The sequence below is a fragment of the Liolophura sinensis genome, chromosome 8 (genome assembly GCF_032854445.1).
Source record: "Liolophura sinensis isolate JHLJ2023 chromosome 8, CUHK_Ljap_v2, whole genome shotgun sequence".
Lineage (NCBI taxonomy): Eukaryota > Metazoa > Mollusca > Polyplacophora > Chitonida > Chitonidae > Liolophura > Liolophura sinensis.
This window is the reverse complement of record NC_088302.1, coordinates 39,520,636-39,548,294: the sequence shown is the minus strand read 5'-3', so window position 1 is coordinate 39,548,294 and position 27,659 is coordinate 39,520,636. Positions and strand designations below refer to the sequence as shown.

General features: G+C 38.5%; 1 protein-coding gene across 1 annotated transcript; it reads right to left on the bottom strand.

Moving 5' to 3' along the window:
• Positions 1–1,220: 1,220 nt before the first annotated feature.
• On the bottom strand, positions 1,221–27,624 carry LOC135473507 (sorting nexin-25-like). Its single transcript, XM_064753357.1, has 23 exons — positions 27,568–27,624; positions 24,529–24,786; positions 23,907–24,067; positions 23,286–23,417; positions 22,704–22,882; positions 21,985–22,171; positions 20,928–21,001; positions 20,704–20,780; positions 19,875–19,985; positions 18,405–18,496; positions 18,162–18,201; positions 17,700–17,822; positions 15,626–15,776; positions 13,880–14,052; positions 12,837–12,977; positions 10,308–10,469; positions 8,822–8,929; positions 8,539–8,669; positions 7,863–7,928; positions 7,113–7,259; positions 6,047–6,228; positions 3,909–4,009; positions 1,221–3,180 (listed from the first exon to the last, which is right to left on the bottom strand). Exons 2-23 carry the CDS (start codon positions 24,748–24,750, stop codon positions 3,085–3,087), a joined length of 2,856 nt encoding a protein of 951 aa, XP_064609427.1. The 5' UTR covers positions 24,751–24,786; positions 27,568–27,624; the 3' UTR covers positions 1,221–3,084.
• Between the last annotated feature and the right edge of the window lie 35 nt (positions 27,625–27,659).

Here is a 27,659-nt window from a genome sequence, read left to right as displayed (position 1 = left end):
ACCCCCATAATGCACATCTTTGTGGCACAACTCGCAGAAAGCCAAACCGGCGGATGTTATCTTCCTCATGAATTTTCCCACGTATTCCCCTTCGACCTTCCGTTCAAGCCAATCCCACCTCCAGATGTTTTTCAACCCCTTGTCCACTGTACGCGCATCAAAATCTTTATCTGATCGATCCACGATACTCCGAGACGTTGCCGCCATTTTTGACCGGGCTGGCTCTGCTTCTGCCTTCGAATAATGGTATCTTGTTCCCGATTGGTTGAAACAGTTCGGCTTAATGAAACACACGATCTGACTGGACAATAGACTCCATTCAGATAACATTATAACCTCCGGCAATGCCAGATTTCGGTAGCCATGCATCGGCAAATTGACAGAATCTTCGACTTTATTTTGAGGAAATAAATCGGAACTTTACAAAATGTTACTACACAGAAAAAAAAAAACAGAAAACAGGTAAATTAATCGAAACTGAACAAAGAAAAAGCGGAATTCCGCTAAAAAGCGGAAAAAAATCATGTCTGCACCAGAAAAGGGTTTATACAGACTCTTGAATTGAAGGTATCAGGATTTTGGTTACCAATTTTCAAAGCTTGGTTAACATGTTTGAAGTTATACTGGGTGGTGCTTGCAAATCTCCACCTTTTCTATTATCAGCAAACCCTTGGCGTAGCAAGAATGTGAAAACAAAAAAACCCCAAAAAAATGAGACATCTCCAGTTAAAAGATGCAATGCAAGTGAATTTTGACAAGGGTTTTCAGATATGAAGGAAATTGCCATTCAAAGTTGTCCATAAATTCTAATCTGTAAAGATTCAATGACGAGCTGCTCCAGATTTATAATAAGACGTAAAATTATGAACCTATATGGTTTAAATAAACCCGGCTAAAACATGAAATGTGATTTGAAAAAATAAAAAGACCAAATCCGCCCTTTACACTCACGAACGGTTTGTTTCAGTGCTTAGGGAGAGATGATGAATACGCTATACAAACATGCACCCCACAGAAAAAGAACTCAACATCAAGGCAGTTTCCCGATAGAGCTGCATGTCCCAGCTAAAGAATACCCACACAAAAAGCAAAGATGTGGATTGTGAATTTATTTAGGTAGGCATGAAACTAAGAGCAAAAGTCAAACCTTTTTCCTCCTAGTAAAATATATCATGTGACTAGTTAATAGTGGGCTAGTCCAGAAATATATATATATATATATATATATAGTGCATAAATTGAAAAATTGAGATCAGAAATGAATACACAAATGATAAATGGTACAAGCCAGACTAGAAGATTCCCCCAAAGCAAACCAGCAGCTAGCCACTAGCCTTACAGTGGAAAGAATCTTGAACAATGGAAATGTTTTACTTTGTTATCCACCATTTTCATGGTGACTCCAAATTCTCAGCTGAGAAATGGTAAACAAACTTAATCTTGCTACAATTGTGCTAATGGTGAGCTTATGGCAAGCTACAGAAAACCTGTGGCCATATCATAATCCTGCTATAAGTGTGCTAGTGGTGAGCTTACGCAGAACCTGTTGCCATGTAATCCTGCTACAAGTGTACTAGTGGTGAGCTCATGGCATGCTACGGAGAACCTGTGGTTATGTCGTAATCCCACTACAAGTGTGCTGCTGGTGAGCTGACAGCATGCTACAGAGAACCTGTGGCCATGTCGTAATCCTGCTACAAGTGTGCTAATTGGTGAGCTGACGGCATGCTACAGAGAACCTGTGGCCATGTTGTAATCCTGCAACAAGTGTGCTACCGGTGAGCTGACAGCACGCTACAGAGAACCTGTGGCCATGCCGTAATCCTGCTACAATCGTGCTAATTGGTGAGCTGACGGCACGCTACAGAGAACCTGTGGCCATGTTGTAATCCTGCTACTGGTGAGCTGATGACATGCTACCATGTTGTAATCCTACTACAAGTGTGCTACTGGTGAGCTGACGGCATGCTAAAGAGAAGATGTGGCCACGTCATAATCCTGCTACAAGTGTGCTGCTAGTGAGCTGACGGCATGCTACAGAGAATATGTGGCCTGGTTGATAATGTACACATGCATGCACTATTAAGTATTGGGACACTATTAAGTACTGGGACACTGTTCAGCACTGAACCTACTGTATATGCCTTAAAAATTTGATTGCATTCTTTAGAAGAAAATTCATTTGTACCCACTGATGAAACCCACCTTGCTCTGACGATATGCAGTGGAATGAATGACTGGTAGGGTTTAGTGCCACACTGGCAGTATATCAGCCATACTGTGCTAAGATATGCAATAGATAATAAACTAATTATAAGCTTGATCTAAATTACTTCAAATTAATGCGTGTACATAAATGACTGGATTTCTTGAGCGCATGTAAATAGTGCAGTAAGCCATTGCTTAGATATATCTGATGTGATACCCTGAAATACTGTATGAATGACCAAATATAGATATAATTAATTCTCTAAAAACGCAATACACATACTGGAAATGTGACCATAAACACACAAGCATCTTTCACAAATCTCATTACTTGATTGACTAGGCTGATGTTCAAACTATGAACTTGAAAGCATGCTATTCACATTTATAATCAATGAAAGTTTCTTGACAAATATTATAAATATGCAAGTCCAACAATGCCTGACCAATGAAATAAATGGTATCAATTGCACTACTGCAGACATTGTTTTTCATGGTAAATGTATTTGATGAGATAATGGGATCCATCTTGTTTTCTTCTTCATTATTATTATTTACAAGACAGCGCTGTCAAATTTAGACTATTCTACAGTACAAGTGAAGGAAAATAAATATCCTGGAATATCATCAATGTAAATTTCAAACAGGTAAATCAAGTTAATGATTGTATGCTAACTCAGCAAGTGATATAAATCACAGCAAAAAAAAAAATTAAGAATTTCCACATTTTATCTTGATCATGTCCTCACAAATGTGTGTAAAATATACACACTTTCTGAATGATAATAAGCATTCATTGGAATGACATACTGTAATGTACCCATATCCATACGCTCTGCCCTAGAGTACTTAATATCTACCAGCGATCTATTACAGTCATGAGGCAGCTACACTGTCTGCCTGCTGAGTTGTCTCCCCTTGGTTTTGAGTCAACTCCGGACACAGCTCCTCCAAGAACTGCTGCAGTAATATCTACAACAGAAGAAAGACCTGATTTAGAAGGAATGGTTTTACAGCATGACAGCTGTCAGCAGGATGGAAAACACACAAAACTAACTTCATCCACAATACAACCAGCCCAGCACTTACAATGTATTACTTATTAAACCAAGACTGGCTTTTCCTTTCACTTGACCTGCTGTTCTTGTAGGTAATACTGCACAACGGCATGCATGATACATGTATCATATATGACTGAACTGACACTCCAGGGCATATTTAAAAACATGATAATGTTCATCAGTTTTATGGTCAGTCTTTTTGAAGTGAAAATTCATTATCTCTTGTCACTGATCACCTATCAAGCACAGGGGCCCTGGCCACCAAAAATGTGCACATTGTTGTTTAACTCATGATTATCTTCTTTGCTACTCAAGATTACCCTCTTTACTTGTTCTAAAGTCATAACCTACTCAATACTTATGGAAATACAGTATAACAACATATTAAAGTTTTGCTGATTTATTTGTGTCACCAGTGTTTTATGCCATGTGGAAAAAAAATTAACCTTAAATGTTATGATGGTCAGCTTTTTGGCTGCGTGAACCACTGCCCTATGCCAGGTAGCTGAAATTGTGAGAGTTAAAATCTAGCCTGGATACTGATCAAGACAACTGTCATAAGAACAACAGAGGGTTTAAGCAGCCTTGTGACATCTATTACTGTTGAATATGAAAGATTCAATACCAAATTTCACTCACATAGACTAGATGCTTGTTTAGCCTGGAGTCCTGTAAAACTTCAAACATCTTGATGGTCCCTTGTCTGGCATTTGTGTCGCCTACCAAACTTTTCACGGCATCTGAAAAACACCAAGCACTTAATTTTACTATATTACATACATGTATATGGTAGTCTATATCCATATGTACATGTAGGAACATTCACGCATGTATGAACATGTAGGAACATTCATACACACATGTATGTACATGTAGGAACATTCATACATGTATGTATATGCAGGAACATTCACACATGTATGCACATGTAGGAACATTCATACATGTATGTACATATGGGAACATTCATATGTACATGTAGGAACATTCATATGTACATGTACGAACAGTCATACATGTACATACATGTACGAACAGTCATACATGTACGAACATTCACACATGTATATATATGTAGGAACATTCATATGTACATGTAGGAACATTCACATATACATGTACATGTAGGAACATTTATATGTACATGTAGGAACATTCACACATGTATGTATGCAACCTGCGGATGGTCGTGGGTTTCCCCTGGGCTTTACCCGGTTTTGTCCCACCATAATGCTGGCCGCCGTCGTATAAGTGAAATATTCTTGAGTACGGCGTAAAACACCAATCAAATAAATAAATAAATAAATCATACGTACATCTAGGAACATTCATATGTACATGTAGGAACATTCACACATTTATGCATATGCTGGAACATTAACACATGCATCTACATGTAGGAACATTCATGTGTACATGTAGGAACATTCACACATGTATGTACATGTAGGAACATTCATGTGTACATGTAGGAACATTCACACATGTATGTATATGTAGGAACATTCATGTACATGAACAAAGTACTGTTTGACCTAAAATTTCATTCATGTCTTAAGTTACTCATTTTGCCAGATTCTGAGACTTGTATTGATATTATAAAGGTGTTCCCAGAGTAATTTGGAAAGTATGATGACATCTTTCAGAGAAAATATAAAATTATTTGCCTCTCTTCAGGTGAATTTGATTGGATAAATGAAAGTGAAGGAGATCAATAGTAGACATAACTTGTATACTTTTGAGCACTGACTGAGTAGTATGATGGACATACCTGGCATACTTTTGAGTAGTGACTGAGTAGTATGATGGACATACCTGGTATACTTTTGAGTAGTGACTGAGTAGTATGATAGACATACCTGGTATACTTTTGAGTAGTGACTGAGTAGTATGATGGACATACCTGGTATACTTTTGAGTAGTGACTGAGTAGTATGATGGACATACCTGGCATACTTTTGAGTACTGACTGAGTAGTATGATGGACATACCTGGTACACTTTTGAGTAGTGACTGAGTAGTATGATGGACATACCTGGTGTACTTTTGAGTAGTGACTGAGTAGTATGATGGACATACCTGGTGTACTTTTGAGTAGTGACTGAGTAGTATGATGGACATACCTGGTATACTTTTGAGTAGTGACTGAGTAGTATGATGGACATACCTGGCATACTTTTGAGTAGTGACTGAGTAGTATGATGGACATACCTGGCATACTTTTGAGTAGTGACTGAGTAGTATGATGGACATACCTGGTATACTTTTGAGTAGTGACTGAGTAGTATGATAGACATACCTGGTATACTTTTGAGTAGTGACTGAGTAGTATGATGGACACACCTGGTATACTTTTGAGTAGTGACTGAGTAGTATGATAGACACACCTGGTATACTTTTGAGTAGTGACTGAGTAGTATGATGGACACACCTGGTATACTTTTGAGTAGTGACTGAGTAGTATGATGGACACACCTGGTATACTTTTGAGTAGTGACTGAGTAGTATGGTGGACACACCTGGTATACTTTTGAGTAGTGACTGAGTAGTATGGTGGACACACCTGGTATACTTTTGAGTAGTGACTGAGTAGTATGATAGACACACCTGGTATACTTTTGAGTAGTGACTGAGTAGTATGATGGACATACCTGGTATACTTTTGAGTAGTGACTGAGTAGTATGATAGACATACCTGGTATACTTTTGAGCAGTGATTTCTGATGGACATACATGTACCTGGTATACTTTTGAGTAGTGATTTCTGATGGACATACCTGGAATACTGTTGAGTAGTTTCTGTTTGGACTGTAGGCGTGTCTGTAGCTTCTCCTCATCAGTCCGGGCAGGTAAGGGGCCCACTAACTCTCCCTCTGGCCACATAGACTCCCGGAACAAGCGCATGTAATAGATGAGCATGGACTCAGACAGAATCCAGTCCACAGTCTCCCTTAGCTGTCTGAAGGAATGCAGAGAGAAATGTTCAATTTTTTTTTTACATAATTTCTTTGATTGGTGTTTTGTTTATTTATTTATTTCACTACTGTTTAACACCATACCCAAGAATTTTTCACTTTTATGACGCCGTCAGGTTTATGTGTGAAGCAAACCAGAGTGAACCACTGCCCTTCACTAGAGACCTGATAAATCTCCTGACTTAAAACTGCAGCCCAACCAGTGAGCCGAATCTGAACACGACACCTCACTGCATGGACTCAGCCAACACCATAACAGGGACACTGTTGATTTGAATGATTTTACACTCATTTTCTTACTCAACTGTTTAACTGTTGGTAAGTGACATAACAAATTATGTCATAATAACATGCTCAAGAGTAGTTTCTCTACTATCTGATAGGCCGATTACACTCCCACTTTATCTAAATAATATTTAGTTTCCACACACCTCACAGCTGTAAATAGACGTAATCAGAAATGAGTCTGCCTTGAGGTGTTTATGAGCACTTCAACAACCCCTCGTTTGTTCATAAATCTTGTACAACCTTAAAGCTTAAAGGGATAAAAAAAATTGTTATCATGGTATGTTGAGGGGGTATACAAAGTATTTACATAGTGAGTGTGGAAACTGATACTGGCCACACCAGCTATCAATTTCCACACCCACCATGTACATACCTTGCATTCACCCCTAACCAACCCTGATAACTAATACAACGCAATGGAGAATATACAAACTGAAATCTGACCGTTGTCATCTTATATGTCTCACCCAAAGGTACAGCTGAGACGACTCATAACCATTATCTGTACCTAAACTGAACAAAGTTATTACACTGCCCAGATAAAACGAGAGATCAACTGACTAAGTAAAATTCTGTTTACCTGTTAATGGATCGTCCAAATGTTACCTCCACAAAGACAATGAAGCTTTTCCTCAGCCACTTGAACATGCCGCTCAGTTCAAACACCTCCCTGATCAGCCCGTATAATGGTTCTGCTATGGAATCCTTGGAGCGGTCTTCTTTTGAACTGTATTACACAGTAAATGTCAGCATTAATCATGTACATGCAGCTATACTGATTTCAGAACTCCACTGAAGACAGTTAACAGGGGTGCAGGCACTTGCTCCCGGCCCACACATCCTTGCTCTTTGCTGGTCCATCTAAGGGTCACTTGTAAGATTACACCATTCTTTCCACACATCAGACTCTCATACAAACGATTTTAAATAAAGTATGTCCCGTATAAATCTCAAATTTAAAATAAGCAACGGCATTTGTGAAAGTACTGTTAATATGTACACGCTAATAACACCAAATAACATAATGCTGAAAGCTACGATACACCAAAACATCCATTTAAACAAACATGGGATTAAAACCCTGTGCTCTTCTGCTGTCTTTAATCTACTCAGAACACTGGGTGTGTGTGTGTGTGTTCTGGAATAAAGCTACTGATTGTTGGCAAACAGTCCATTACTTTCTCACATAGTACACAGCAATTTAAAAAAAAAACATATTTTGGTAATAAATGTATCAGACAATCTGAGATAAACATTGCAGAGCTGTCAGCAATAATTGTTTATCAGAATAGACCTAAGAGCACTTGTTGTCTATTACATACATACATACCTGTCATCTCCAGCAAACATTAAATCCCCATAACCATCACCTTCAGTGTCCCGTGCCGTAGATGTGCTGAAATGTCAAATAATACATCATATTATATATGTTCCATATATCAAGATTCCCTTCGTTCTTATGTGGAAAAAAAATTTATTTATTTATTTCATTGGTGTTTTATGCCGTACTCAAGCATCATGGTGGGAGGAAACCGGGCAGAGCCTGGGGGAAACCCACAACGATCTGCAGGTTGCTGACAGACCAAAACAAAACAAAGAATATGCTTCTATCCCGGTCTTGGAATAACAGTTTATCCACTCACAGTCAATTTACCTTGAGCAAATTCAGATATTTCACATACATATTCGACAATAATGACATTTCCCTTTATTTTTGGCTATGACTAAGGAGCTCTTTAAGTCGGACAGTCAGTTAATTTTATTTACATCCTGTCCTTTAACAAGGGCCATTCGCTATACAGTGGATGTGGCTGATATTGCAAATCTGCCCTTGTTTTTATACAAAACTTAGGTATGCAATCCTGCAAATATCACTTGTTCTAATCTACCAACAACATGCCAATTTTATGAGGGATATCTGTTAATCTTTCATCTGTTCTGTCACAAATAAACCCTTTATTAACTGATATGCTCTAACAAGTCTATATGTATAAGTTGGCCCTTACCTTTTGAAGAGGTTGGCCAGGAAGAACTTGCTTTTTTTCTCAGGTAGAGCTTGTTTTAAGTACTCTGGGGTAGGGGTGAGGAAGGCATACAATGCCTCACTCTGTACCATTCTGTCATCCTTCAGTACAGCCTACAATACACATATATATAATAAACGGTATCATGAGAAGGACATGAAGGACATGTTACATTGGCAAATTTTTACAGCAGTGTACTCTTACAAGAGCATGTTCTTACAATAAATGGCACACTCTTACATCAGGATAATTAAAGCAGACTTACCACCAGGAAGTCCTGTATTGCTGCCTTAGCTTTCTCCAGGAAAGCCGAGTCCACAGACCTGAACCAGTTCACAGTGGGCAGTTCTCGCTTCCTTAACCAACTGCCAATCTGAAAGCAAACTGATATCTTGTACTATATATCTATTTGATTCCTTTATCCTTCTATATCAAAAGAATGGCCATGAGTGACATTTCGGATTAGACCACCCATATATGTATTTGAGGCAACATACTAATGCCAACCTTCCCTGGATAAAGGAAATTTAATCCAGGTATAACATGAAGGAAACCACTGCACATTGTCAGGTTCCTGAAAAGCTTGAGAATGAGGCCAAAGAAGCAGGATTTGAACCAGTGACTTCATTCTTCAAGGGCCGGTGGATTGTGTAAACTAAAATATAAATAACAAATACAAAACTGTGTCTGCAGCTGGGGATGTCACTGACACAAATATGTAACAGCTGGAAAGAGGCTTACAATCCTTTCAACAGGCAGAATTTGAACTAGTGGCCAAAAGTTCCCCTAGAGTCAGTTGGACGAGCTACAGCTCCCCTACAAATTGTTCCTCTAACATCTAATTGGGAGAGCTATTGCTTATCTTAGGTGAAGAGTTGTTTACATCCAAGGCCCGTAAAGTGTTTGAACATTCTAAATCTACCCAGTAAATTCACTTTGCTTTGTGCTTTGAGCAATATAATTTACCTTTCTGTGATATTACCGGCACTACTTCACAATCAAATTTATTTATTGTTAAAACTAATGCTGATACATGTAGCAGAGATTGAGATGTTCGTGTGATTCCAAACCGATGAATGGCGATTAGGTGTTGCTAAACATGGATCCGACAACTAGCTGCAACTAGGTAGATTATGACTGACATCAGTGTGGAGAATGCCACTGCAAATCAACCTCAGGCCAATAAGCAAACGTTTCTTATTTCCGCTGGCCAATCAAAGCACGCTTAACATGTCTGGCTAGGAAACTGTTTCCAGCTGACAGCGCATGAATATACTGAGCTTAAGCCACAGCACTTTCATTTTCAAAATGAAAACAATCGCTGAACGAAAGACAAAGACACACGGGAGACATCTTGAATGGCAATAAAGATAGTTCTATTTGTGATTTGGGCGAACAATTAATCGGCAGCCTAGTACTATTCTGACATGTGTGGGTGCGAGCGAGAGCGATCGCTTGCCTTTCATTGAAAGGGCTGGGGTAGTTTCAGGTCTGCAGACTTTGTTTAGTGTTTGCACTGTGATTTTAACAAAGTACATTACGTGAACTTATGTGGCAGTCTTACATTTTAAACAGTTTGAGCTAAGGCAGTCTAGCCCACAAATTTCATATACAGCTATTCCTATATTAGACCAAAATTAGTTTCACACATAGATTTTCTAATAAATTATTTCTCTGTGAAAAGTTTCAACAAATTTTCTAAAAGTGACCCCTCTGGTGTAAAAGTATGGCTGGAATGTTGAGGCTGTTACCTGCATGAGTTTGACATGTAAGTTGTGGAAGTCGCTGAGGCTATGGGAGACTACCCATCCATGACTGGCAGGTCGTGTGTTCTGTGTTGGTGGTACAGCGTCTCCTGGCAAGTGTACCAGGAGAGTGAAATAAGGGATCACCTTATCACCCTCCTGAACAATCTGTGAAAAGAAGAAAAAAAAATGTATGTGTATATATATATATATATATATATATATATATATATATATATATATATATATATACACAGGGTGGAACAAAAGTCTGAACCCATAGGCAATTGTGGTTTATGCTAACAAACCAAGAACATTACCAGCACTAAAAGATAACATCACACAAGAAACCATAAAAGGGAATACCTCATCCAAATATGCAAAGATCATGTGTCTCCAGAGTAAGAAAGTGTTTGGAAGAAGGTGGAAGTCAGTTCAAACACTTATTGTAAACTGTAAATTGTTATACAGTAAACTGCCTATGGGTCCAGACTTTTGCTCCAACCTGTATATATAATTTATATGTTTAATCAGGGTAGCTTCTCATCTTAGATACCAATGAAACAAAAATAAACAGCATATAATGAATTTCCATGCTGGTTACCTGCATGAACACTGATGTGTTCTCTGTGAAAGACCTGGTATGCTCTATTTCAGTTTATACAGTACATCCAGAAGTTTCCCAAGTTCTCACACCGTAAGTCTGTTCTTTCTATATCAAAGCTTGACCACACTTTCACATAGCTTTGCTGGTGAAATTATTCGAAAACATGTTGCTTTATGGTTCTACAAAGCACACGTCATTCATGCAAATAGTTATGGAGAAATCTGATTTACCCTCAGTCCCACATTCCCACACCACCCATCTGTCCTCTCTAGATCACACCCTGACATCTCTCTATATCTCACCTCTGCTGTGTGTATAGTAGCCCTCCACAGTCCCACATTCTCACACTACACATCAGTTCTGTCTACATCACACCCTGACATCTCTCTATATCTCACCTCTGCTGTTTGTATAGTAGCCCTCCACAGTCACACGTTCTCACGCTACACATCTGTCCTCTCTACATCACACCCTGACATCTCTCTATATCTCACCTCTGCTGTGTGTATAGTAGCCCTCCACAGTCCCACATTCTCATACTACACGTCTGTCCTCTCTACATCACACCCTGACATCTCTCTATATCTCACCTCTGCTGTGTGTATAGTAGCCCTCCACAGTCACACGTTCTCACGCTACACATCTGTCCTCTCTACATCACACCCTGACATCTCTCTATATCTCACCTCTGCTGTGTGTATAGTAGCCCTCCACAGTCCCACATTCTCATACTACACGTCTGTCCTCTCTACATCACACCCTGACATCTCTCTATATCTCACCTCTGCTGTGTGTATAGTAGCCCTCCAGTCACACATTCTCATACTACACGTCTCTCCTCTCCACATCACACCCTGACATCTCTCTATATCTCACCTCTGCTGTGTGTATAGTAGCCCTCCAGTCACACATTCTCATACTACACATCTCTCCTCTCCACATCACACCCTGACATCTCTCTATATCTCACCTCTGCTGTGTGTATAGTAGCCCTCCACAGTCCCACATTCTCATACTACACGCCTGTCCTCTCTACATCACACCCTGACATCTCTCTATATCTCACCTCTGCTGTGTGTATAGTAGCCCTCCACAGTCCCACATTCTCATACTACACGCCTGTCCTCTCTACATCACACCCTGACATCTCTCTATATCTCACCTCCGCTGTGTGTATAGTAGCCCTCCACAATCCCACATTCTCACACTACACATCTGTCCTCTCTACATCACACCCTGACATCTCTCTATAACTTACCTCGGCTGTGTGTATAGTAGCCCTCCACAATCCCACATTCTCACACTACACATCTGTCCTCTCTACAGCACACCCTGACATCTCTCTAACTCACCTCCGCTGTGTGTATAGCAGCCCTCCACAATCCCACATTCTCACACTACACATCTGTCCTCTCTACATCACACCCTGACATCTCTCTATAACTTACCTCTGCTGTGTGTATAGTAGCCCTCCACAATCCCACATTCTCACACTACACATCTGTCCTCTCCACATCACACCCTGCCATCTCTCTATAGCTCACCTCTGCTGTGTGTATAGTAGCCCTCCACAGTCCCACATTCTCACACTACATATCTGTCCTCTCCACATCACACCCTGACATTTCTCTATAACTCACCTCTGCTGTGTGTATAGTAGCCCTCCACAATCCCACATTCTCACACTACATATCTGTCCTCTCCACATCACACCCTGACATCTCGCTATAACTCACCTCTGCTGTGTGTATAGTAGCCCTCCACAGTCCCACATTCTCACACTACATATCTGTCCTCTCCACATCACACCCTGACATCTCGCTATAACTCACCTCTGCTGTGTGTATAGTAGCCCTCCACTGTCCCACATTCTCACACTACATATCTGTCCTCTCCACATCACACCCTGACATCTCGCTATAACTCACCTCTGCTGTGTGTATAGTAGCCCTCCACTGTCCCACGTTCTCACACCACACATCAGTTCTCTCTATATGAAACTCTAACTGACGTCTCTCCAGCTTCAAGTTCTCCAACTCTCTTTCCATGTCTTCTCGTAGTTTCAAAATCTATGTTTACAGCAAACAAGAACATGCAAATGAGATAACTCAAAACATATATATATATATACTCATACATGACAAGACTGAGTGCTGAATAATTTACATATAATTATCTGTTTCACATCAGCACTTCTTCAATGCTCTATAAAACATTTCTACTCGTCCATTTTTTTCTGAATACACTTCCCAAGCAATCAACAAAGCAAAATGAACGGACACCTGTTCAATGACTATCTTATCTACTACTTCTTCAGGGATCTCTTAATTATCTTCTGCTCCTTTGGGAATCTCTCAATTATATAGTGATCCTTCAGGAATCTCTCAATTATCTATTACTTTTTCAGGAATCTCTCAATTATATAGTGCTCCTTCAAGAATATCTCAATTATCTACTGCTCCTTCAAGAATATCTCAATTATCTACTACATCTTCAGGAATCTCTCAATTATCTACGTCATCTTCAGGAATCTCTCAATTATCTAAACCATCTTCTGGAATCTCTCAATTATCTACTACATCTTCAGGAATATATTATCTAGTATTTCTTGAATCTTCAGCAATATCTTATCTACTACTTCTTCAGGAATCTCTTAATTACCTACTATTTTTTAAGAAATCTCTTATCTAACATTTTTCAGGAGTATCTTATCCACTATTTATTCAGGAATCTCTTATCTACTTCTTCTTCGGGAAACACTTATCTAGTACTTCTTCAGAAATATCGTATCTAGTATTTATTCAAGAAATTCTATCTACACAAGTAAACTTCCTTCAGTAACATCAGATCTAGAATTTCTCCAGGAATATTAAGTACTTCTTCAGGAATATCTAATTAACTGTATTTAGAACTTCTTCAGTGAGCTTGATTTCCGGGATATAAATCTTTTTGCTAACTACTTTCCCCGTACCTTGTCATCGGCCTTCTGTGAGGACTTGAGGGCCTGGAGAGCATGCATCTTGTTAGAGATTTTCTCGCTGAGCTGTTCTAACAGCTGCTGGGCATGGAACGACTGAGAGACAATGGCCGTCGCATCGTCAGACAGCTCTCCTTCTCCTTGGTGTAAGTCAGCACTCAGCTCATCTGTTGTCACCAATGTATATGAATTTTCATTAAGCAATTTTTAAATTTCCTCTAAATCTCCCCTCGAGCATTCGTAATCACACTGCTCCCTGGTATTTATGCGGATCGATTTACCATGAAATCAGGATTAGTGCAATGGTGTGGTATCCCTAATTTTTTTTTTTTTGTAGCAGTATCAAAATATTCACCGGAAAAAGGGCAAAACTCTTGTCACAAGTACGTCTTTAGGCATCAATTTTGACTAGATTTGAGTGTATATCAAGTTTTAATTAATGTAAATTCCCAATATGACAAAAACAAACTGTTTTGAGAATCGCAAACCTACCGTACCTTGAGTGGGAGTCTAGGAAAAACATTATTTCAGCTGAATTGCTTCCCTTCACACTTGATGGGTGCTATTAAAGCTATATGATGCTGCAGTTGACTCCAAGTTCTTTACTTTTATTTTCTAAAACGTAAAGCCTCGATGTTGAAATTCAACAGTTGCATATGTGTTTAGGTAAATTGGTGGTGTGACACTCTGCGCATAAATATGAATTCTCTTGGTATGTGGCACAGTTTGGTGCATTTAGTTGACAGTACATTTATGAAAACAGTGAAAGGTGGAGAGTTCGTCAGCGCAGAAAAAAACTGTGAATCTCCTCTCAGGTTACGTTTCTTTCAAATCACCATGATGATTGCCTCCCTGAGCAGTGAGAATTTGGTTGACAAACATTATCAATCTTTTCAGCTGTTATGTAAATAACATGGAAATATATGTATTGTGGAGTGAGCTTTGCTCAACCTATGATGACTTGGCAAGAATCCTCCTTTGTGTTTATTTTGAGCGACAGATTTTTTGTCACCAGTTCAGCGATGAAACAATATGTCGCCGCCATCTTTGTTTTCTTACACATTGTCAGCAGGGATTAAGGTTTGTTCTCTTCAAAGTACACTATTCTTAGTAAAGAATTCTTAACATACTCTTGTCATGCAGGACTACAGTTCACATTTTTAGAAAATAACAGATTCTCAATTCGCAGATAGAGAAATGGTAAATCACTTTACACATGATAATGTTCCATTATTTCAGGACTTTATTGCGAGACATGCAAGAAGTTTTATAATTGTAATCCTTTTATTAAACCAGGTAACTCAATCAATGCAGTTACCTGAAATTCTTGTGTACATTTTATATCATACCCTACAACTGTCATCAGTCACATTCATAATTCTGCTATTCCAGCCATTACAAATTATCTCCCTTGTCAAGATTTTGCGCAGATTCCATTGTAACATGATATGAATGTTTTGGGTCCGGATGAGCGCGTTATTTCGAGGGAGCAGTGTAGTTTTCTCTGTGGAGAAAACAGAGTAAACTGTTGGTCTTTGGCAAGAAACTAATAAACTTGCCCATAACTGACATAAATCTTAGATATGCCATATTAATGAAAGCCTAGTGATCTCCAACATACTTGGCCACCTTTAAGTAGTCACAGAGCCTTGTAGACTGCTTGTTACCAGCAAAGCAAAGAGAACAGAGGAAGAGCCAAGGTTGAGAAATGTCCATAATTCTCTGTCCCAGGCCAGTTACCTTTATTTGAGGTGGTGTCAGAATCCCAGGTGTCCTCCTCCACAGTGGAGATGTAACGGTGGTAGATGTCACTCACAATAAATGATGCGTAAAACTTCTCCTCAAGAATATGGTATACCTGAGCTTGGGCCAGGTAAAACGCATCAGGACCCTGACATAACACAAACACAATTTAGTGATGTGAAATACTGTAAATGCCTTTTTATTTGTGGGCATAAACTTTCACATATTTGGTAAGAAGACATATTCGTGGGAATCAACTTTCGCGAATCTTAATAGAATTTTTGGACAATCATCATTATGAAAAGGAAGTTTGAAGTGCGGAAACCCCCGAGCAATGTATCGGGCGCGTCGGAAAGGTGAGCTTACTGGAAGGCAAGTACAGTTGATCAAAAAATAGCCTTTCTCATCGTATGTATATCGTATCACGTACACACGCCCAGTACAAATTATTGATTTGTATGTCTCTAACCTTGGCAATAAATCAACAACAGCAACGTTGCAATGTGGCGATACTTAGAGGGAGCTAAGCCGCCTTAAAAGAAAGCGAGATTAACTGATGCTCAATTAAGCTGGATTTGTGAAAGCCGGAGTACATTCTAATTAGGTATTTCTAATTAACGTGTTTGAAAAGTATTAGAACTGTAGTTCTTGTTAACGAATTTATAACTGTAACGCATGCTACATTAATAAATTACTTACATGGGTTTTATATTCGATGGCACTTATTTTTGCGGAAATGTGTTTGGTGCGAAATCCGTGAATGTTAGTACCACGTGATTAAAAGGGCATTTACAGTAAGTGTAATATATAGAGGATTTTGACAGTTTATAATCAGCTACAAAAACAATAATGGAACAGGAATATGAGCTAAGACAGCAAAAAGTAGCAGTAATTTGCTCACACTTTCAAGGACAATATCTACACAACCACATTTTCACTGACTGATGTCATGTGTGGAAATTTTTCCCTTCAATAGTAACTGTTAGGAAGAGGACGAGAAAAGCCAAGCCGGTCCAAAGAAATAGATGAATCTACTTCAATACACTGCCTGCAATGTTTAAGAAATTAATACTTTTTTCCCACTGTTTTCCAGAGTAAGGAAATATTATATGACAAAGTACAGATGTCAAAGTTACGGGAATTTGAAGGACTTTCTTAAAGTGACATGGCTGCCCAAATATTAGATATTTTTGTGTTATTACACAGTGACAGGAGTATCGGTATTTTTCTAAAGAAGAAAATTTCACAGGTGTTTCGTTCCCACCCCCAGCATTGTACGTTAAGTGAATGTTTAAAAATAACAATAAACTGAAAATTGTGCCAGAATATTTAAATGAGACGCTGTCAATTCAGTGCACATGGGGCGTGCACAGAGGGCTTGGTAAACTTCATATGTAAACAAACATAGCTGATTACACGTGTAAAAGGACTTACGGCTCGCTTGTGAGAGGATTAGCCACAAAGTAGCGTAAAAAAGAGCTGACAAGTTGACAAGCAAGTCTAGAGTTGTAATTGGTGGACAGTTTGAACGGTGGAGTACATTGAAGAAAGATATATCTTGTATCTATGCATGTATCTATGTATATCAATATTTGAAATTATGCGAGTTCGTCCACTGATCGAAAGTTGGTATCCCAGGGAACTTTCCGAACGCTGCGCATATCCTTTGGGCCTTCCGACTGAATATTAATGAGGCAAAATGGCCTGCCGAACAATGGCAGGACATCTCTGGGCTCGTACAAGCTATATCCCAAGGAATATTTTTTATGAATATTTTTTATTTCAACATGAGTGATTTAGATTATGAACTTTAAAACTTTGTTAAGACGTCACACTCAGAATCTGTTTAAAAATCCAAACTTTGGGCGACCATGTCACTTTAAGCAATATATAATAACATTAATTTTTGCATTCTTTCTCACTCAATAATCACAGACATAAAAAAATATCACGGAGAAGGAGGAAGGCTTGGTGAAGTATCACTGACAAGCTACTCGTAGGCGTATCCGAGCAGATTTACATACGCTTTGTGTTACGCCTCCCCCATTTTGTAGAAAAGACATATAGTTACCCCATTGCCCAGCAGGAAAGCCTCCATGGCCTTCAGGTTAGCTTTGATGTCATTCTTCACAGTGCTGGTCGGACCAGCTATGAACCTCTGGTAAAGATCATTGGCAAGCTGGTGGCGAGTTTTCTACACAAATACAAAACCATCCTTATAAAGAATAGATTTACACCTCATTGCTCTATCATACAGAAATTACAGTTATATGAATCTACATTACCCTCTATATAAAGTACAGGCTCTAAGCTCATTTTAAGTAATATACAAATTTGAGTTTTCTGTACAAATACAAAAAGTACTTTTTGAGTAATCCAGAAATTTGAGATTTTTCCACTAATCAACATAAGAAACAAGTTCTCTTGTCACTGTTAAATAATATTATATTATATAGAAATTGACGAAAAATTTATGAAACTATTCCTTATAAGCCACGTCTGTACACATTATAGTATTGCTAAAAATCCCTACCTTATCTGCAGCCTTGAGGTTCTCCACTCCAATCCAAAATCTAAAATAACAACGTAATACATGTAATTTATGTGATATCGAAAGACGATTCAAAAATTACAGATAATTTATCATGAAACAGCAATCAAACAGATAATATGACAAGTGCTTGACCTTTGGTTTCATAAAGGGAACATTGTGTGCTGTAAGATAAAATTATGTTTCACATTTATGTGAACAACTGCAACTGATATTAAACCAAACCTTAAAAGTGGTTCACTGTCATCTTTCCTCAGGTACTTGAGAAAGCTCTCTCTGGCTGCTGGTGTCTCCATTATAACTGAGAAAGACTGGACCTGAAGCACAAGAACATATCCATTAATACTGAGAAAGGCTCATCCTAAAACACAAAAACATATTCATTAAAACTGAGAAAGGCTTGCCCTGAAACACAAGAACATATTCATTAAAACTAAGAAAGGCTTGCGCTAAAACACAAGAACATATCCATTAATACTGAGAAAGATCGGTCCTGAAACACAAGAACATATTCATTAAAACTGAGAAAGGCTTGCCCTGAAACACAAGAATGTATCTATAAATACTGAGAAAGACTGGACCTGAAACACAAGAACATATTCATTAAAACTGAGAAAGGCTTGCCCTGAAACACAAGAACATACTCATTAAAACTGAGAAAGGCTTGCCCTGAAACACAAGAACATTTCTATTAAAACTGTGAAAACGTGACCACAAGAATATTCATTAAACAGAGAAAAGACATGACAAGAAGCCTAAGAATTTGTAGTTTTCAACACAACCACAGTCTTATCACACAGATGTCTTTGTATTAGGCTGGTCACAGTGGTAACATATTTATAGTGCCGACTCACTGGTACACAAATGTCAAAGAGACTGGACACCTCACTCAGTCACATCCATCTGTGGTTTGAGCAGTATTTGCTCTACATGTATTTACATCTATTTCTGGTGAGGGCGAAGTGCAAAAGTACCATGATTCCTAGGGCTTGACAGACTTGGAACTAAGGCTTTCTCACTTATGACGTGAATATGTTTTAATCACTCAGACTACGGCACTGTAATTAATTTTTTCAGCAACGCAATTTACACATCCCTGACGATGACTGCAAATTTAAACCCCTCCATTCACACGGGACACTAGGTTGATGGTGTTTCTATGAGATGCTAAATACAAAGGGTTACAATTACTGGCATACATAAATACCAGAGAAAATATAAGGCTAAACTTTAACATATCACTCTGCTTGAGATTTAACCTGGATTTCATCTTTATTGCATGGACTAATCTGCCATCATGGTGTGATCTTGTAAACTATACAATCTATTTTATGCAGTGGGTCACGGCCAAACAAATAAATGTGCTTGGTTTCAACTGATAAGCAACACAAGGTGTAGGTTCAATCCTGACCATGGGAATTTATTGACTTCCTCGCTCTAATTGCTTGTGCAGCATTGGTTACAATAAGCAGTTGGCAGTTCTTGTGGGGCTATTTGTGCAGTCTAATTAAAGAACACTTGTACATATCTGCATTTGTAAGTAACTTGCCAAGGGCAGATGGTTTACAATGGTTTCTTCCACCCATAAAACTGACTGCTACCGTTAAAGGGAAGGATTCTTGAGTATGGTGTTAGACAACAAACCTTCTTTCAGTATCATCATATAAATAAATAAATACACAGTATTTAGTTTACCTTCTGGCCAGGGAAGACCCCCTCCACATCAGCATTCTCTGTGTAGTACTTGTAATCTGGACCCCCCAGAGAGTGGATCAGCTTCTCACAGCGACTCTTTGCCACAGTCAGCTTCAGATGAAAATAAAGATTAAATCTTAATATAACAATATCAGATGTGAACAAACTGAAACTGATGTGATATGTTAATTTAACCATACGACAAATTCAATATATTTGCTTTAAATGACTGCTACACAGCCTTCAAATATCAAAGATATCAGCAACCTGCAGATGGTCGAGGGTTTCCTCCGGGCTCTGTCGGGTTTCCTCCCACCATAATGCTGGCTGCCGTCACATAAGTAAAATATTCTTGAGTATGGCATAAAACACCAATCAAATTAATAAATAAATAAATCAAAGATATCTGTGATGAAACTTTATGTTAAAAAGAAGTAAAATGAAAGGTAGACTGTATTCCATATAAAGTTAAACTCTTTTCAAATGAAAAATATTGCTCGATTCTAATTGATTCATCCACTTTTTAGGGCCACTTACGAGTATTTTGTGAGGTCTGATTTATTTCTTATCAGAAAAACTTGTGTTGGTATGAAAAGTATCATTTTAAGGGCTATATGTGCTTCTGAAAGTGCTTTCTACAGGCCAAACTTTAAGTGAAATGAAATATTTACACTGGTAAAAAGGGCATGTATGCATAGTAGTCAGACAGTTGTAGGAGAACAAGACAATTGTAGGAGAACAAGACAATTGTAGGAGAACAAGATAATTGTAGGAGAACGAGACAATATCATGTGTGGAAAACAAATTACAAAATAACTGCTTGGCAGACCTGATTGATGTACCGCTTCAGATTCCTGGCTTTTAGAAGATCACCTTTAGCTGTACCCTTCGGAGAGGTAGCCTTACCTACAGAAAAAGACAACGAAAAAAAATGTTACTGTTACTCAACTGACTTTATTAACTCATTATTTATTAACTCATTTTGCTACATTCAGGATATTTGAGACTCGGTGCACATTAAGACATCAAAATCAGAGGTTAAGGTTACTATACCTGTATCTATTCCTTTAGCTCTTTTCAGGTTGCTGATTGTTGTGGCTTGCATGATTTCTGTGATAATGTTAAATCTGCAACAAAATGGACATCAATGGTAGGAATATCAACATTATGATTTGGGCATCATTGTTTTCATTAATAAAAAGCAGCCTTCCTTAACTCGTATACCTTAAATGACCTAAAAATTCAACCACAAAAGAGCATTGCTGGAGGCAAATAAATGTCATGAGATATTATCTCTGGTGCTAAAATTTACATTTCTCCAGTAGGATATCATCCTACCTTCCAAATACCACTCAAAGCACCTTTCTAAAATCAACAGAACTCCCAGAATCTGTAAACATGAGCAATTAATCTTGGACGAAATTTTAGGTCATTTACGGTATCTCTTGGGAACTTTGACCCCACTTTATCATTGACTATGACAACTTATGGCAGGCTGCTAATCATTAATTAGGCTTTTATGTAACCACCTGGATTATTTGAGGTGTTCTATGTCTAGCTTATCTAGCTTAAGCTACCTGATCTAGCTTCCTGATTTGTTTCAGGTGCTCCACGTCCTCTGAGTTACCTGATCTGCTTGAGGAGCTCTATGTTCTCCGAGTTACCTGATCTTCTTGAGGTGCTCTATGTCCTCTCAGTTACCGGATTTGCTTTTGAAGGTGTATGTCCTATCTGTTAATGGATTTGCCTGAGGTGCTCTATCTCCTGCTATCTAGCTACCTGATTTGCTTCAGGTACTCAATGTCCTCCCAGTTACCTGACTTACTTGAGGAGCTGTATGTCTTCCCAATTACCTGATTTACTAGAGGAGCTGTATGTCCTCTCAGTAACCTGATTTACTTGAGGTGCTCTATGTCCTCTCAGTTATGTGATTTACTTGAGGAGCTGTGTGTCCTCTGTTGCCTGATTTACTTCGGGAGCTCTATGTCCTCACAGTTGCCTGATTTGCTTGGGGAGCTCTACTCCCTCTCAGTAACCTGAATTACTTGAGGTGCACTATGTCCTCTAAGTTACCTGATTTGCTTGAGGAGCTGTATGTCCTCTCAGTTACCTGATTTGCTTGAGATGCTCTATGTCTTCACATTTCTCTATCATTTTCATGAAGTCCTCGTATGTAGCAGCATAGGTATAAGTCTTTCGTGTGTCCTCAGATAACTTCTCCCTGTATTCCAGATAATCCAAGAGCTTCTGGTTTATGTAGTCTGGGTCACAAACCAAAGATATGGTTGGCTGAAACACTACCAAATGGTGACGTCATACTAAAAAATCATAAATCTTCTGGATTAATCATTAGAATGGTAATAAAAAGGTGAATCAATCACAGATTTGGAGGGTTAATATATAGAAATTTCATATGATGGGCTAAAATGCTACAAGAATAATGTCCAGGTCACAAACCAGCTAGATTATATCTATATCATATGGAGATATAGTGGGCTGCACTACCACAATTTAAAATTTGAAAAAAATTTGAAAATTTACATAAATTTATTTAAATACACATTATAAACCAGGTGGTCTACAGTGGTAATATCATACAGCCATGGACAAACAGTGCACAAGATGGGATGAAAATAACTGGGTCTGAATTACTGATCATCACAATTACGGTGACTTAAAAACATTGTAGTGGTGTTGCCAAAATCACATTCATATGTCACAGTTATGGCAGTAATAGAACACTACAATCTGAACTATCTACATGCAGTTCAGGTCATACCTTAGATACATGCACTAAAAAACTAGCGTGATAAACTGTGGATTCCTTACCTGACAATGTGAGGATTTCACGCAGAAGATGTCTGGCACTAGGTAGGGTAGAGTAGCGAGTGGGCAGAAGAATCACCAACAGAACATCACAGATCTTTCTCACAAACTCTGTCTGGCTGTCTTCACTCTCCATACAGGGATGGAGAATGAACTTGGGCTGACTTTCTACTTCTTTCGTTCTGTAAGCATTCAGTCACACAGGAAAATGGGAACCTTGCAAGTAAAATTCAAATTTTACAACATTTAAAAAATTTTAAAATGTCTGCATTTATGAGTTTCAAACAGTAAATCTCTCAAATTTCACAATGACAAAAGATTTTTCAACCACATGATATCGATGTCTCCCAGGTTGAGAAAAGACCATTCTTTTCCAGGGTAAATGTATTTTTCAAATTAAGAAAATAAAAAACAAGTGGATTCACCAAAATCTGGTGCACTGAAAATAGCTGACAAAAAGAAGTCAGTTAATCCTAACTTTTAATATACCATCAGCACCCGAGCCATGCTTTGAATGTTTAGTGGAAAGTCTAGTCTGTAAAGTCCACACAAAATGGAAACAGAAGGTAAATAGCTAACACCCACCGTCTGGCAGCAAATCTGATATCTCTGAAGTGAGTGTACAGAGTAGAGACGACAGACTGAGTGATGAACTTCACCCAGTCAATGTTGGACAGACGCTTACTTAATTCCTCTATCACCAACCATGTTTCATTCCTAAAAGGAAAATAAATAGGGACAATAAAAAGCAGCATATCTCAATATATGAAACATCCGTGCTGAGCCGAACTATCTCAGAATCAACTCATAAATCTTACGGCAGTTATACAAGAGAAAAATATTTAAGTGGGGCATGAAACAACGATCAAACCAAAAGTTTGAGAATTTATTTATTTCCTTGGTGTTTTACGTCGTATGCAAGAATATTTAACTTATGCAACGGCGGCCAGCATTATGGTGAGAGGAAACCAGGCAGAACTTAAGGAAGAAACACAATCATTTGCAGGTTTGTGGAAGGCAGGCTAACCACTTCCCCTAGGGAGTTCCCCGATAAAGGATTTAAGTTCAGCATCAACAAAGCAAGCTCCTACTGATAACTCGGTTATGCATCATCACAAAAATACAAAACGTATATACTTTTTAAACTTTATGTGAGATACTTTATCGACGTACACACATTACAGAGTGCAGTTACAGAAGACCTACTGTATCAGAGTAGTGAAGTTTTTTTCATCCTTGCCGAGCTCTGAATACCAGCTGAGGATAAAGTCTCTTTGGATCAGGTCCAAGACTTCCTGGATAGCCAGGTCCATGCTTCTGGAAATCACAACCTTCCTCTGGTCAGGAATGGCATTGGCCTTGGACTCCTGCTCATATAAAAAATGTTATAATCAGCTAAACTGGTTCCTAGCTGCTAAGATGCTAGCACAGACAAAAAAAACAAATTACATAAATATGTCTGGTAAGACACATACACTGATATGTATAATAACTTATTCATTTATTTGATTAGTGTTTAACGCCGTACTCAGCATTATGGTGGGAAGAAGCTGAGCAGAGATCTGGGGAAACTCACAACCATCCGCAGATTGCTACCAAACCTTAATTTCCACCTATGACAGGAGGACACAAAGTAATGTGTTTATAATATGGTATATACATACATGAAAAAGAAATAGCCCCCAAATGCTTGTGGTGAACTAAGATTTTAAAATATTTTTAAAAGCCATAATACAATAAAACACTTGAGGTACAAGTTTAGCTAAAAACTAACACACACACCCACAGCCCATAAGGAAATGATTTGGAATCAGCACGTGGCACTTACCATCAAACTCTTGAGCAGCTTGTTCACCGCACTTACATCTTTAACGGCAGGAGGTGGGCAGTAAGTCTTGCCCCTGACCAAGGTCCATGACATCCCCCACCACACACCCAGGGCACATACTGTCAGGTAGAGTGCTGTGATAACAGCCAGTCTCAGCAGGGAGAAGTGAAACAACACTGCCCCCACAGCTACCCCAACTCCGACAATCACTGACAACTTCATTTTGTCAGTAACTACTGTGCACTATGTCCCTGGCAACTAAAAACAGAAAGATGTAAACAACAAAGTATTAAGTACAAGAAAAAAAATTAAGGCACATTTACATAGTTTTCACTTTGTCGATCTTCATGTACATCAGAAAGGGGAACAAAATTTCAACACATACATGTACATTTCAATTTCACATAAGCATTTTGTGTTCACAAAACATGCAATGCTAATTTGGACAGAATATCAGAAACATTGATGCAACCTGAATTGCCTTATTTTATAGTGATATGAAAGGTTAATCAGAATCAACTTTCTTTCAGCTGAATTTCTGTTCATTTCAATCAGTGTATATATAAAGAAATCATCATTTGAAAATTCACAATTTGTTAGTCAGTCACTAACATCAGCCATATATTGCAACTTCCTCAAGAAAAACAGTGTTTTGTCATTATTATATATCAGACCTTATGGTGGGGTGGGGTCTCTTTGGTATCATTTTCTTAATTTTAACTTCACCATTATAAAGGCATAAAGTCACTGGACATTCTGTACATACATTGCCAACAACATAATTCACTGAGCGCACAAATTCCTTTGATCCATACTGTGGTATGAGATGGCAGCACTGTCTATGCCATAACAGAAGTCCACTAAATTATTTTGGATGTCACGCAATAGCAGCCATGACAAAATGCAAGATTTGCCAGTTTTCTTGTGCGTGAAACTGTGAGATTTGACAAGTGAGGCGTTGTCTAGTGAATCATGTTGTGTGGTACTAGTATGTTGCAACAGCAACAACTATTTTCTGGAAAACAGTAGAAAAAGTAAGACATCGCCCTCTGTGAAAACTGAGTGCAAATGTTAATAGATCTTTGATGAAGTAAATGTTCTCAGTTCAGAAAGAATGAGCCGATTTAAAAGAGTTTGCACAAGGTAGTAATCAGTTGGTTTCAGTTGATTTCTTAAAATTTGAAAAAAAATATTTTTAATATACTATACATCAGAGTGTTAAAGGTATATAATCGGATTATTTCAAACCAGTTTAAAAACCTACATGTAAATATAAGTTGCTCTGTACAGTCTTTTTCTCTAACATGGAGTTCAATGTCACCAAAGTGGTCTTATTTAAGGAAATTTAGCTGCATGAATCAAAAGCACAGGATTTTCATAAATGCCTTCTTTAAGAGAGGTAAAGACTAACGACAAAGTTTCCCCCCAAGTTCACCTGTGAGAGCTCATTTACTAGGTATGTACGAACAGGTACATGACCGTACCCTGGCAACAATGTCAATGGCATAACTATTAAAGTAGCCCAAATTTTCTGACTAGAATTTACAGCAGGTATTGTGATAAGCCTAATGACAAGCTGTGTGGATTGACTTCTCCCCACTGACTCACTGAGCGTGTTAACTCTAGATTAAAGCATACATTTAATGTTATTCAGACTAGTCATTGTCTTACCTTGTTTACCATAGAACTGGTTCTTTATTTCAGTGGACAATAGTCCTTTTTTATAGGAAGCATGAATGTTGTGCACCAAAATAAGCCAAGTCAAGGGAAATTTACTTAACAAAATAACAGTCTAGTCCAACCACATTGCTATGCTTTAACCTGGCAGTAGGCGAGATCACAGTAAAGCACTTAGGGCGCTGCATCAAAGATATGCTCCAAATGGTTCTATATATAGTCTTAGTAAAACCCACATATTGTTTGGTCATTGGCCTACCTTATTGAAAAGAAACTTCTCCCTGCTGAGAAAATAAATATAAAAATTAAGCCTACATTAGTTGCAGAATGTAACTCTGAAATCGACCAACACAAAGTGTTGGCAGAGTTACAGGGAGAAACTGCTTCTAATGTGCCGAAAGGACGATAAGCCACATTTACCACATCTTCACATGTGCATTAGAACTTCCCTGACGTAAATCCATGTCAGCCCACAATCAGCTGACCTGTTCTGAATCTTGCAGAACCAAAAACGAACCATGACCACTGCTGAAATTCACAAAATAAATGCATTTTCAGACATTACCTCCACTATGGCCGTGAGCTGTCTGTCACCATTTTGATCACTTGCGAGAACGAACAAGACTGAAGCAATTAGCGCCATCTGATGTGAGGAGGAGTGAACCACCCAAGTGGACGATTAGACTTGCCTAGTGCTGTTATAATGATTGCCATAGGTATTATCTTCCTTGAATGACCTTATTTTTTCTGCACTCACATCAGACATCAATCACATGACTTGTGTGTACAACCATCGGAACGAGATGGCGGCCACAGTGAGTGTGGTGTTTGAAAATCTATTTATTTTTGTGAATTTGTGCAGTTGTCATGGATCATTTTTGATTCTGCAAGACTCAATTAAGTGATTATGGGGACCACCCGGTTGACATAGATTTACGCTAGGGAAGTTTTAATGCAAGTGTGAAGATGCGTTAATTGTGGCTCACCATCGATGCGACACATTGGAAGCAGTTGGGAGGACTAGATTGTCATAAAGCTAGCCGTAGAATTGCGAAAAGGGAAATTGTACTGTCGGTGTACTCAGTAAATTATGTCATTTTCTGAATTTTCTGACCAGAACTTGCAGCAGATATTGTGATATTTGATAAGTCTATTTGGCATGTACATTCTTTTAAGACAGTGTCTACATACTGACTTTTACAACAACAACAAAACGAAACAGAATTATACAAAAAACCAATGACGTGTCAACGTGGTATTAAAGTGGAGGGGCCCCGGGTTAATACCAGGAGACAACAATCATTTCTGTATACAGCCTACATGATTAAAACTAGTTCTGATCAATGGGGGTGCATATCTTACTCAGTTCACTGATGCCTGTCAACTCATTTTTTTACATGCTGTTCGTGTCGTCTGTTTTCTCACGTGACCAAATCTATGACCCAAATTTATTC